Below are 14,459 nucleotides of genomic sequence, written 5' to 3' on the forward strand. Positions count from 1 at the left end.
AAAATCACTCTAAAACTAATCTGTCTGGAGTCCTCATTCCCATCATCTGTTGATCTCCTTCACAGAAGATTAGTTTTTTCCCTCTATGTTCCCTGTTTAAAAAAATGAAGCAAAGTTTCTTGAGCATTCCTATGACTCTTAAATCAGCTGCATTTAAATGTGTCAATTTAGATTGAAACCATCAACATTTTTTCTGATTCTGGTGATGGTATAAAGTTTTGTAATCTACAACTTTGCTCAGGACTTCCAAACTTTGCTCTTGCTATCTGATTCTATATACGTACTGTGCCTAGTTTCTGGCACCACTGTATAGGAGGGTTGTGATTGACTAGAGAGGGGGCAGAGGAGATTCACCATGATGTTCCCTGGGCTGGAATGATTCAGCAAAGAACAAAGCCTCGATAAGCTGTCCTTGTTTTCCTTAGAGCAGAAAAGGTTCTGGATAGTTGTGGGGTGGGGGGCAGTCTTGATAGAGGTGTACAGTGTAATGATGGGCATAGACAGGGTAGATAGGGAGAAACCTTTCCACTTGGTAGAAGGGTCAACAACCAGGTGTACAGTTTTAAGGTAGGGAGCAGCAGGTTTGAAGGGGATTTTAGCAAAAGGTTTTCATGCAGAGGGTGGTGGATATTTGGATCACAATGCCTAAAAGAATAGTAAAGGCAGTAATCCTCACAACATTTGAGAAGTATTTAGATGAGCACTTCAAATGTCATAGCTTATAAAAGCTACAGACCAAGTGCTGGAAAATGAGATTATTACAGATAGATGCTTAATGGTCAGCACAGACATGATGGCCAGAGGGCCTTTTCCCATGCTGGAAAGCTCTGTGACTCTATTAATTGGACCAGATAAATCACATATTCATGTCAAGTTCATCTTTCATCACTTTTGAAGAGCTGTATCAAATTTTCTCTCAATCTTTACTTTAGTTGAAATTAGGTACTGGAACCATTCTTAAATGACTGACAGTGTCCTTTGCGAAGTTAAAAATTGAGTTTGCTAAGCAATATTTAGCCTTTATTTATAGCACAAAGACAAAAAAAAAAAGGCAAGGCAGAGACGAAGCTGAAAAGCAGCAATAAATTTAGAGAAAATCGGTTTTTATTTTAAACAGCTCCAAGCCATAAGAAGCAGGAGATGAATGAGGCATAGTTAAACATAATGACAACTCCTAATTATTTACATAGTTTTCACAGACACTACTTTCATGAGGCTTAATGGGAGTTCCAAAGATTCTGGCAAGCATATATGCTCACAGCAGTTGCATTGAACTCTGTTTGTCAAGTTTGGTTTTCCTGGAATCCAGTCTGCAAAACAATCTCTCTGCATCAAATGAGCCAGCTAGTTCATGGAAGATGCAAGAGGCATAGCCCAAGTTCAAAGAGCACTGAACATCTATAATCCAGTGTGAGGTATCCAACTGTGCCAAATTGGAAAGGAAAGTTAAAATTGCTCAGATTTTTTTTATACATAAACATCCTAATAGTTACAAAATCAATGTTTCTTAGAAGCTTTCTGTGTCTGGTGATACATGAAGCGGTTAAAGCACATGTTTGTGTTTGTTTTCAAACGTGGTTTATTCTGGAACTGGATGTCAGGGGCTATAACTTGAAGAGTACCATTCAGCATCAAACATGGCTGACTAAGATAGTCTCCTGCTCTATTGCCTGCCATAGGCACACTGAAAGAACTTAGATTTTGATTATCAGCCAGTTTGTCCACATTATGAACTCACCTTCCCCAGTAATCAAGTCTTCTTGTAGAACTCAAACCTACAACTTTTGACCTAGAAGCAGAGACATTACCACTGCACCACAATACATTTCTTTAATGTTTCACTGCCTAGATTCTTTAGGGAGCATTTCAATTGTTATTAACTTGAACCATGTATTCTGAAATTTTTGATCTAGTTCTCTTCTTGTCCCAACCTCCCACTACCTTTGTACAACTGGACAAAGCTTTTTGCAAATATTTGGCATTAATAATCTACTTAGACACCAATAGGCTGCATCCTCAAATAGGAACAATGCACTGATCAATCTGGCAGTGGTTTCCAAGGAACAGATCTCTTTTATGGTGTTTTTTTCCGCTCCTCTTGAGCACAACTGCCATCCTGTACATCTTACTAACTGATCAACTTTATCACTGGCTGCACTTAGGCTGGTAGTGCCAAAAAGGGCATGCTTTCTGCTCTCAGTTACGTGAGCCCCAACAAATATGGCTACCATCTCTGGAACAGTTACCTCTGGTCCATCCACCCCCCTCCCAGCTACAGTCATACCATTGGCTTGTCCAACTCTCCTCCTCATGCTGTGCATTAGCTTCACATACCAATTGCACAGCATATAGCCATTTTATTACCAGATTGGTGATTCTTAGAGTCATTGTGTTCTATATCACAGATAAAGGCCCTTTGGCTCATCGAGTCCGTGTCGGTCATGAACAAGAATTTAACTATTCCAATCTCATTTTCCAGCATTACGCCCATAGCCTTGTATGTCTTGACCTCACAAATTCTTCTTATGAGGATATCTGCCTCCATAGGCAGTGAGCTCCCGATACCTATCACCACTGTGTTTCCTCACATAATCTCTAAATCTTCTGTCCCTTTCCTTAAATGTATGCCGTCTGGTCATTGATCCCTGTACCAAGGGAAAATGTTCCTTCCTGTCTACCTTATCTTTGCCCTCATAATGTTATATCAATATCTCAATATTTTTATGCCAAATAAGCAAAAAAGCACAAAGAAAATTAAAAGAAAACACTATTTTATTTGGATGCTCCACTGATTTTTTTTCCCCTGAATTGTTGTCAGCCTAACCCTGGAAATTGGTCTTTAATTCCTGGAGGTTTAGGACCATTACCAAGGTTTGGCAATTCTACCAGCAGGCAAGTAGGAAAGGTACCCCTGATGCTTACTGCTGCCCTCCTGAGGGGCATTGCCAGGCTGGAGTTGGGCTCCCCGCCCCTATTTAAGGAGGATGTCCTGCCTCCAAGAACTGCTGGACATCTGACTCACTGAAAGAATCAACCTTCGGGGGCCACTGCTGGGATGGGGGTGGTGGCAGGGGGTTTTTCCGGGGGGGAGGGCACAATTACAAGAGACTGCTCATAGAGGAGGCACTTACTCCATCTTTCCCACCTGAAGCCAATACCTTGTCCCTCCTCCCTTGGCACTGTGGTCACCCACCTGCTGCCATCTGCACAGCTGCAGCCAGGATGGTAAGTGGTTGTTGCCAAGTGGTGGGTCCAGGATGGGCAAGCTTCAACATACTCACAGGGGACAAGGAGGCGTATAAAATACTGCCCTTAGGTGACCCAAGGTGGAGAGTCAGCCTAGTCACTCCTATACGAATCCTCTTAATGGTTCCATATCTAAACTGACAAAAGGTGGACAAGATTGCACATGATTGAAGTGAAATTCCATGCCCCAGCAAACATCCTTAGAATCAGGAAGGGCATTTGATTGGGCGGGAGGGTACAGGATGGATCAAGCACTTGCTGTCCAGATGCCAACTGATTCCTTTTAGCAGTTGCTTAAGAGCACTCCGATTGGCCAGTGGAGACCTCACCATTGGGAAAACCACACCTGCAGTCTGTTGAGGGCAGGGAGCCCTCCTATTCAGCTACACTATTCCCAAACCAACATCAGGAATGGAAGAAAATATATCTCACTGCCCTTCCTGTCCAACCAGCTCCACCCCACCTCACTGGGATTCCCCTCCCTCACACACCTATTTCTCTCTAGGGCTCCATCGCTAGTCCCTGGTAGAGGACCAAGTGTAGTACCAGCAATGTCCAGCACCCACAAGGGCACACCTGGTACATGAGACCTGTCAGCTTCAGATTGGCTAGCAGCTCCAAGGTTGCAGGATTTCTAATCCCCTTAGGACTTAAGTCAGTGGCAAGCCCAACAATGGCCCAGTAAGTGACTGATTTCCTACAAAAATTGTCTGGCATCTCCCAAAAGTGTTCAGTCTGGGACTCCTACTGTTTTTTCCAGGTGGTAGGTGTGAACCCTGTATTGAATATTAGATTTATGTTTTAAAATTGTTCCACCCATATGTGTACGTCTCACATAGGTAAGTTTAACCTAACTCTGCCAGTTAGCAGACTAACGGGATCCAGAGCACTATCAATTTTACATGCCGCCCTATACACGGTACACTTCTGACTGCTTTAGAGAATGAAGCCTCAGGTAGGCTATAAAATCTTATTCTTTTTTCCTTATGCCAATTGTCTCTCCAAGGTTACCTCTGGTCATGCTACTGAAAGAAATTAGCTCTTATTATCATGAATACAAATGTGTTGTTTTAATATAGACCTGATGCATTTCAGCAACATCTCTCAATATTTCTGGTTAGCTTTCAGTGCTGAATTCTGGAATCTCTGCCACAGGTTTCAAAGATAGACTTTTGGCTGCAGGTGGGTTTTTAGTTGTTGCGCCAGTGGATGGCACCTATACACTGCCCAGAAACAGTGATGGGAGGCCCAGTCCATTTTAAGGACCAAATTTCATTTGAACAGGGCTGGCAGCCTGCAACTGGGAAATAAATGGTCCTAAGATGACCACTGGCTCAGAGTTGTTGTCATTGGGACAAACTGGGCCGAAAAAGTGTAGATCTGTGACAACCCATCTTCAGGAAATGGGGATCTGAGTGTGAGCCAGCTAGATTTTAGCTCCCAGTGGAGCAGCTCTGATACTCATGGTGGCAGGAACTAAATTAAAATAAATCTCACTTACTGGACACCTCTTGCGCCATACCTCCATACACTGTAGCTGCACCAACCAATACTGTTGAAAATATTAGTCTAGGTCCTGTGAACATCATAGGACCCTGATTTGCACTTTTTAAGGGCCCACTGCCTAACACAACCATGTGACTCTGTCATGGAAGGCTCTTCCAAAGCCAGTATTGACTGGATCAGAGGCAGGAATGAAGTGGTTTCCCTCATCATTTTAGGGATTCCACTATCCAACCTCCACCCAGTTTAAACCTCCATTTTGTCCCTTACTGTTTACAATCATAGCCAAACTCAGCTGGTGCAAGATCTTGCTAAACTGAGAAAATGCTTTGTGTTCTTGTATTACAGGTATGCCCCTATAGGTATCCTCTTCCTGATTGCAGGCAAAATCATGGAAATGAAAGACCTTACTGTGATGGGTGGACAACTGGGAATGTATACTGTGACAGTGATAATTGGGCTGCTCATTCACGCACTCGTTGTCCTGCCACTTCTTTATTTCATAGTCACCCACAAGAATCCTTGGGTTTTTATTGGCGGGTTGTTGCAAGCTTTGATTACTGCCCTTGGCACTTCATCCAGGTAAGATTATCCATCTGTTACTGTCGAGAAACATTGATTCCTTTTCTCTTTATCAATTTACATTCCTCTTATTCCCTCTGCAAATCTTTCTAATTGCCCATCTCTGATCCTCTGCATCAATCAATATGAATTAAGTTGATTAGTCCATTTGTTTTGCAGCTCAGCAACTCTCCCAATCACCTTCAAGTGTTTGGAAGAAAATAATGGTGTAGACAAGCATGTTACTCGCTTTGTCCTTCCTGTTGGAGCTACTATTAATATGGACGGCACAGCACTTTATGAAGCCCTGGCTGCCATTTTTATTGCACAAGTCAACAATTATGATCTAAACTTCGGACAAATCATAACTATCAGGTAGAATTTCAGAGTGCAGTTGAATTGAAATCAATGTTAGTCCAAATCTCAAATTCAATTTGGATTCAGTTTTGCAGTTCATTGACATTTACAGCTAACACTTATCTCATTTGCTTGTGTGCCACTGAGCTGTATAGCTACCCATGTGATCTAGAAAGCTCCTGCAAATGAAATAAACGTAATGAATTTATATCAATGTTCAGAAAAGAATACCAGGAAAGTACTTATTGTCCAGATACATTATCTACTTAAGACATCAACTTATACATCTAGGTGACAGAAACAAAGAATTGAAACTGTTCAAAGACATCTAAACCAAGGGGATCAATTTAGGAATGCTTGATGTTAATGTGAAGTTAGTGCCATCAAGTACTGGGGTGTATCAGGAAATATTTGGCTAGATGTTGAAATGAAACTATTCTGATCCTTTTAGATCATTAGCAATGTCACACACATCCAGGCTGTCTCTGCTGTTGTACATCCTGCAGCCTGTTACTTCCTTTTCACCAGTTCCATTATACCCTCCATCTCCAACTGGACCATTCACTTCAACCTTGAACAGTCATTGAACGAGTCCCTATCTACAATCATTTTCGTCACTTGACTGAACTTATTTTTACCTTGAACATCTTCTGGTAGCTTCATTCACATCGTGCTGATAAAATGCATTTCTGTGGGAAATTGCATCAACCCAGTTATGTCTGTTATTTGGTTGACTCTCTGGAACATTGCTCTAGTCTGACACTCGTCCATTTCCAAACAAATTCTTCTATTATATTGCTAGTTGTATGAGTGCCACTTCCTCTTTCCTTTTTTGGAGTGTTTCTTTAGCAACGTTTCTCATTTCTACTAATCTTTGCAAAGTAACTGTCTCTGGCTGTTCCATTCTTTGATTCTCTTTCACCTTATGTATGTTTTATTCTGATGATTGGGCTTGCTGCTGACAACACCACAAACCACTGACACCCACAACTATCTTGATTATATTTAACTGTGTCCACCCTATTTCTTAAGCCTCTGGTCTTATCCATTATCCCTCTCATCGCTTGTGCCTTCCATCAAAGCAATCTCTGTGTTCACATGTCCTCTTCCGCCATTTACAAAATGGTCTCACAGCTAGACACATATTTCCTTCGCTTCAACTTTTAGCAAGAGTATTTTATCATTCCTTAGACTATCCTTTGTTCCAGTGTCCATTTTTTTGCCACTTGTCTGTGCAACAGCTGAGGACACAGCACATTATTCATTTAATTTCTCCCATACCTTATATTTATTCCAAGTGAAACAATAATTCACTGGCACTCAATGTGTTCCATAACGTTTCTTTACATCTGCATGGACCTTCAAGGTCCACTCATGGCAAGTGTTGGGGACCGAAAACTTAAAGTCTGCTTTCTCTCCACAAATGTTGCTAGACCAGAACTTTTCCAGCAATTTCTATTTACCTTTCCGATTTACAGCATCCATAATTCTTTCGATTTTTTTGTTTGGATTATAATACGATCCTTTATTCTTTTGTATAATTAGTAGATCCACCCTATTTCACTTATATTTTCTTTCATTTGCTTTCATTTTTATTAAAACTCATGTCTTGCTCTAATGTATTTTCCTCTTTCTTTATTGTTACTTTAGTTATCATTGTTTTATTGTGCACAATTCTCTCTCATGCTTCTTGGTTCTCTGTTCCCTTTATTTGCATATTTATCTGTCCAGTCTATTTGAACAAACATACCATCCATCACTTATTAACACATCATTGACGAAAACATTGAACGATATCAATGACAATGGATAACACAATATCTTTCTCAAAGAATCTCAGTCAGTGTTATCCTTACAAGCATCATGGAGCTGCAGTACAAATGCTGAATAAAACTCAAGATGTGGCCAAAACATCCAGCTTCTCTGTGAGGGTTACACAAGATTTGACATCAAAAGTCTTTCAAAATCTCAGCTTCATATATAGCTAAAACCTGTCATATACTATCATCACAAGAACACAGTCTAACAGATTGTGAACAACATTTGGGGAAATGGACAAATATGACTTTGATAAAGAAAATAAATAATGACTATTTCCCGTGTCAATAAGGTCATTAACTAGAGGGCACAGATTTAAGATGTTCAGCAAAGAAACAAGAGGAGACATTAGGAAGCTTTTTAAAAAAAGCTAGTTAGGGCTTATGATCTGAAATGCATTGTCTGAAATGATAGTTGAAACAGATTCAATATTATCATTCAAAAGAGAATTAGATAAATGGTTGAAGGGATAAATATTTTATCGATACAGAGAAAATGTGTGGCACAGTGGCATAATGGTTAGCACTGCTGCATCACAGCGCCAGAGACCCGGGTTCAATTCCTGCCTCAGGCAACTGTCTGTGTGGAGTTTGCACATTCTCCCCATGTCTGCGTGGGTCCCCTCCAGGTGCTCTGGTTTCCTCCCACAGTCCACAAATGTGCAGGTTAGGTAAATTGGCCGTGCTAAATTGCCCATAGTGTTAGGTGTAGGGGAATGGTTCTGGGTGGGTCGGTCTTTGGCGGGTCGGTGTGGACTTGTTGGGCCGAAGGGCCTGTTCCTACACTGTAAGTAATCAAATCTAAAATAAATGTCAGGAAGGAGGTTCTATCAATGATCAGGCATGGCTAAGATGAGTATGATGGCCTTCTCCTGCTCTAAACCATTGTCAGATTCTACAAAAAACATTTTCTAGCTGTTGTCAGGATAGTCACCTCTGTAAAACCTGTAAATCTGCAGGCTGTTATTCTGACACCTTATGCTGACCCAGTTGCCAGATCAAGGTCTCTATCAATAGCCATAGGTGACCATAAGAAATAAGAACAAGAGTAGGGTGTTCAGGCCTTCAAGCCTGCTCTGCCATTCCTACTTTCATGGCTGATCTAATATTCCTTAAATTCACTTTTTTGACCTTTCCTTGTAATCCTTAATTTCCCTATTGCTCAAGAATCTATCTATCTCAGCCTTAAAATATACACAAGGACTTGGTCCCCACAGCTGTCTGTAGCAAGTTACAAAGACTCATAATCCTCTTGAGAGGAAAAATTCCCCTCTTCTGTCTTAAATTCTGATTTAATGCCCTGTGGTCCTAGACTCTCTTATGAGGAGAAACATCCTGTTAGCATTTACACTGTCAAGCCCCTTAAGAATCCTATATATTTTAATGAGATTATCACACACTCTTCTAAACTCTCGTGAGTAGACTCCCAACCTGTTTAATCTTTGATCATAAGACAATCCCTCCATATCAGGGATCATCCTAGTGATCCTTCTCTGAACTGCCTCCAATGAAATGATATCTTTCCTTCACTAAGGAGACCAAAATTGCTCACAGTACTCCAGACGTGGTCTCGGCATCACTTTCTACAGTAGCAGTAAGACTTCCCTCCTCTTATTGTCCAACTCCCTTGAAATAAGGGCTGTACTGTGTGCTAGCTTTCTGTGTTCTGTGCACAAATGCCTACGTGATGTCACTTCTTGATGATTTTAAGTAATTTCTTTTCCTTTCCTTTCCAAAATGAACAACTTTGCATTTTCCCACATTATAATCCATTATGCCCATTTATTTAACCTATCAATATCTTGAAATACCTTTATGCTGCTCTTCTGGCACTGGTGCAGGAACCCTGGTTTCCTGGATCTAAGCCACAGGAGTTCCCATAAGAACCAGTAATAATGATCTTTAAAATTCATGAGCTCTTTTCATCCTGTATGGATAGTAATAACAATAGAGCTCCCATTCCTCAAATGAGATGACGAATTACTTGAAATTTTCTACTGTTTTATCAGAAATGATATCAAAGGATATGGAGAGATAGTGTGAAACTGGAGTTGGTTGCAGATCAATCATAAGTTAGTTAAATAGCAGAACATGCTTGAGGATTGAATAGTTTATTGCTGTTCTTGTAATAAAAACTGTAGTAATTTCAACTGTGTGAAGTGTTTATTCAACTTAAATATTTCACTATGTAGTATCACTGCAACAGCAGCCAGCATTGGAGCTGCAGGAATACCACAGGCTGGCCTTGTTACCATGGTGATAGTGCTGACATCCGTTGGACTTCCCACAGAGGACATCACCCTGATCATCGCGGTGGACTGGTTCCTGTACGAAGGCTCAGTATTGTTTTTGTCTTTTAACTTTACAGTACTTGTGCTAAGCTATTACCTAGAAAGATTCAACAGGAGACTATTTTGTAGTGATTAATCAGCTTGAGAATTACTTAATATAAGAGACAATGTTGTTAACCCAGTTGAACATAGCTTCTTGCAACAGAAGTAACATGATTTTTCTTTTGGAGTTAATACAGTTAAGCTAGTTTGCTAAACGTCAAGTACCTCAGGGAATGGAATATTGCAATGATGTCTTCTGACATTTGATAAGAGATAGTACTCAGAAGCATTTTCATAATAGTCACATTGCAAATTAAATACTTGTAGCATTATGTTCTAGTAGTGGCTGCAGCTCTAACCAAGCTATTCCAGCACAGCTCCAACACTGGTATCTAACCACAAAGAGGATTTCCCAGGGTCTACTGTTCTATGAAAGCAGGATGAATCCAATCTGGCTAGCTTTCAATCATTGTCAAAGCGATGGAAGGTGTTGTTGTTTGTGTTATCAAACAGCATTTACTCAACAATAACCTACTCATCTTTGTTTAGTTTAGTGTTCCATCAATGATTTCCCTCTGTTATAAAGACAGAAGTGGGGATAACCACTGGTGATTGCTCAATGTTCAACACTATTCATGATTCCTCAGATACTGAAACAATTTGTATCCTTAAGCAACAAGATTTGGAAGACACTCAGGCTTAGGATAATAAGGGATAACTATCATTCATGCCGTAAGTGCCAGGCAATGACCACCTCCAATAAGAGAGACTACCACCATCTCTCGTTGATATGCAGAGGCATTACCATCACTGAATCACCAAAGCTTCTTCGACAATGTACACCAAGCATGTGGCTTCTACCACTGAGAAGGGACGCATACACATGAGAACACCACCACCTGAAAGTTGCTTCAAAGTGACAGCCTGCCCTGAGTTGGAAGAAATCAACTAGGAGAAGTGGGGACTGCAGATGCTGGAGATTAGAGTCAAGATTAGTGTGGTGCTGGAAAAGCACAGCAGGTCAGGCAGCATCCGAGGAGCAGGAAAATTGAAGTTTCAGGCAAAAGCCCAAAAAGGGCTTTTGCCTGAAACGTCAATTTTTCTGCTGACTTGGAAGAATACTGCTATTCCTGCTTTATCACAAGGTTAAAATCCTGGAACTCCCTTTTTAGTAACACCATGGGAGTACGTTCACCACACAAAACATACCAGCTTAAGAAGGTACTTCACCATGACCTGCTCAAGGGCAAGTAGGGAAGGGCAATAAATGCCATATGTTGATTTTCTGGTCCAGGAGTCTGAACTATGAATCTGATGTTCTATGACCTTACTATGTATCCAAAGCAAAAATGAACTAGTGGAATCTTTCAGAGTTAATTTATTTAAATATGGAGAGAAAACTCCCAGCTCGACTCAGCTCCTCAGAGACAGTTTCTCAAATGCATATGATAAATCCTCTTACAGGGTTGAAACTCCAATTTAAAGGGGTAATGGTATTCTTAGTGACAACCATGAGGGAAAAAAAGAAATAGTGAAACACATACAAAGAGCCCCATCATTCAGTTACGAAGTTGCTTATTCATAAACTATACCAAAGGAAAGATTCCCTGTTTGATAATAAACTGTAGTTACCCTGCAGTAGAGCCATTGGCAGGTGTGATCAAAAGCATCAAAAAGTGCATTTAATGTTCAGGTTACCTGGGAATAGACGAAACAAGCTTGGCACCCTGAAAAATCTGTCATGGCAAAATTACCCAGCATTTCTGAAGACATTGATATACTTGCCACAAAGTTTCCTTTCAGCCAGCTACATTCTGACAGGCATCAAACACAAAGCTAAAAGACTGCAATCCAATCTGTTGTTTTTGTGAGGAAGGATTTTATCCCAAGGAGTAGGTCTGATGGATGAAATCAAAGGCCAGAATATTATCTTCCGTTGACGCCCTCAATGAAAGAATATTCTCCTGTTGTAAACAGTGTAAGATTACCAGAATTTAATTCACAACATATTCCCAGGCATACACAAAAATAGATAAAGCTTTATTGTCCAACAGAGGTTATCAGGTTTTTCTTGAATCTAAGGAAATTAATGCTGCTTTTATTTCTCAGGGATCGTTTGCGAACCACCACAAATGTACTCGGCGATTCACTGGGAGCAGGCATTGTGGAGCACCTGTCAAGGCATGAACTGCATAGAACAGATGCAGAAGTTGGAAATTCTGTCATCGAAGAAAATGAGAAACCTTATCAGCTCATCTGCCAAGAGCATGAAAACCAGAAGCATTTGGATAGCGAGACCATGATGTGACCCTGAAACTAAGACAGGCTTAGTACTGTAGAGATAAAAACATACCGCCATGTAAATTTTGTGTCTGTGCATTTCTAACCAAACTAGTCAACAAAAGAATGTCTAAAATAGCCTAATTCAGTAAGAAACTCTCAATGTAAGAGCAGACCTGTATGCATGTATATCCCTATGTGTGCGTGTACATATGAGTGTTTTCATGTACATATGGATGTCCATGTTTGTGTGGATTTTCATGAATGAATGTCTCCACCTGTGTTTGTGTGCATTTTGATTATAGACAGACAGACACACGCACGCGCGTACACACACACACACACACACACACACAAAGCACTCACACTCTCTCACATATACTCATGCATATTTATGCACGCACACACATACATATGCACAAAGACACATATATCCACACACAGACATGCACATAGAGACTATCTCAGACAGTATGTAAGCATAAACACACACTCAAGTCAGTTTGAATTTGGAAAGTTGTGTCCTCATGTGTGACAGTATTTATACATATTCATGTGTACAGGTCTCTTACATGTGTGTGCCTTTGTACATGCATGTATGTGGAGTTGTCCTTAACTGGAATTGGTTGCCTTTTAAACCAGGTGGATGCCTCAGTAGCACTTTCCTAACTGGGACATGATTTCTGCTGTGTGTAGGGTGCAGTGAAATAGTAAATATATCACTGATTTTGCTATAGTCAGCACACAAGAAATCTCCCACTGTCAGAAAAGGATTAACTTCCATTAAAAATACTTGATGAAGAACAAAAAAAATTCAAAGGGACAGAGAAAGTGCAGGGAAATGGGGTAGTAGTAGGTAGATCTGATATGGAGCAATAACAAAAAACAGTGCTGAAATAGTGTCCATCTGTTCTGAGATTTCCACAATGCTATTGGGACATACTCCTGTGTCAAGCTGGTTACGTTTTTCAGAGTTTTGATGTCTTGGCAGACATCTAACAAGGGGCTGATTTTCTTCATCTGACGCAAGTCATGCCTAAAAGGTTAAGATGTGGTGCTAGATCCATTTGAGTGTTGGGACCGATTTTGTGCTATAGTGTAAAATTGATGATGGTAAACTGGCAAAAATATTTTATATCACTTCCAATTTTTGTTTCCATTGAAACCCAGAAGGATCTCAATTATCCAGTTACATAGGGTGTTAATTTCTGCCATTTTAGATACAGTGTAAGAGGAGGAAAGGGACATATGAGGCCTTGGATTAGCACTACTGCATATTAATGTCAAACTCCTGCAGTTTTCTTATTGGGGCAGGGGTAGGGAGGCGTGGTGGATTCCACAATAACCACATTGAAAGTGTGGCGAAGTGGGAATGTTTGAGGAAATCCCTCCTACAAGTCTCTGTATTCAAATAAACTCAGAGACTCAGCAGGTCTGGCAGCATCTGTAGAAAGAGAAACAGAGTTAATGTTTTGAGTCTGGTTTGACTCTTCTTCTCTCCTACATCATCCAATCCCATTTCTGATACTCTTCAGCTGATCCGGCCTAAAAGCAGGAAGTGCACAATGTCTCCTCTTTCACAAAACTGCTCTGCTCCAATTATTGTTATTTACCATCGTGAGACCAGAGAAGTAAAATAATACTGAACAATATGTTATTAGCTAGTTATTGTAGCAGGCACACCCCAATTCATTAATCTGCCAGGGTGATGCAGACACATAATCTTAGGAAGCCCTAATAATAACACTAAAGTAGATCCTTTGAGTAACTCCAGCTATACTGCATCAATTAGACTCAGTAAACTGTATGCACACTCCCAGCATCAGAAGACGTAGAAAACCTTTAGACATTCTAAACGTAATGTTTCCAAACCTTCCGATGTTCTCATTGTCAGATGATGTAAAATGTACAATATCTGTGATGTACTTCTAATCTCTAAATGATATGTGGCTTAAGATCAGAAACGTGTACTCAATTCAAACAAGGCATTGTACTTCCATATCACTGACTCACTTCTGAGTAAAGTCTCCACTGTTCCTCCATTACACTGAGTTTGGGTGTGCATCTTGCTATATTTAAATATTTAATTCCTGCAAACATTGTGTTTTCTAGAATTTTCAGATTTATCTGTCTTCTATAATGTTGTTTGGAGCACTCAGTCCATTTCAAATGGCATTTAGGCTGGTAACAAATTTGAAAAGCATTGAGACATAGGAAGACCCTAGCACAAGAATAAGTTACCATTACTTGCCTTGCTTCTTTCTCAATGTTATACCTTCCCAGGCATACACAAAAATAGATAAAGCTTTATTGTCCAACAGAGGTTATCAGGCTTTCCTTGAAAAAGGGAAAATAAATGTGA

The 14,459-nt window shown here is 40.3% G+C and overlaps 1 protein-coding gene across 1 annotated transcript in view; it reads left to right on the top strand.

Moving 5' to 3' along the window:
* The window catches only part of slc1a6 (solute carrier family 1 member 6), a 96,914-nt gene extending 82,772 nt beyond the window's left edge, over window positions 1-14,142 (top strand). The window contains exons 7-10 of the mRNA XM_072594007.1: window positions 5,098-5,331; window positions 5,491-5,685; window positions 9,677-9,811; window positions 11,927-14,142. Of these exons, the coding sequence (XP_072450108.1) occupies window positions 5,098-5,331; window positions 5,491-5,685; window positions 9,677-9,811; window positions 11,927-12,125 (763 nt within the window). The 3' untranslated portion in view covers window positions 12,126-14,142. The remainder of the gene's footprint in view (window positions 1-5,097; window positions 5,332-5,490; window positions 5,686-9,676; window positions 9,812-11,926) is intronic.
* Window positions 14,143-14,459: the final 317 nt, after the last annotated feature.

This window comes from Chiloscyllium punctatum, chromosome 24 (genome assembly GCF_047496795.1).
Source record: "Chiloscyllium punctatum isolate Juve2018m chromosome 24, sChiPun1.3, whole genome shotgun sequence".
NCBI classification, from domain to species: Eukaryota; Metazoa; Chordata; class Chondrichthyes; order Orectolobiformes; family Hemiscylliidae; genus Chiloscyllium; species Chiloscyllium punctatum.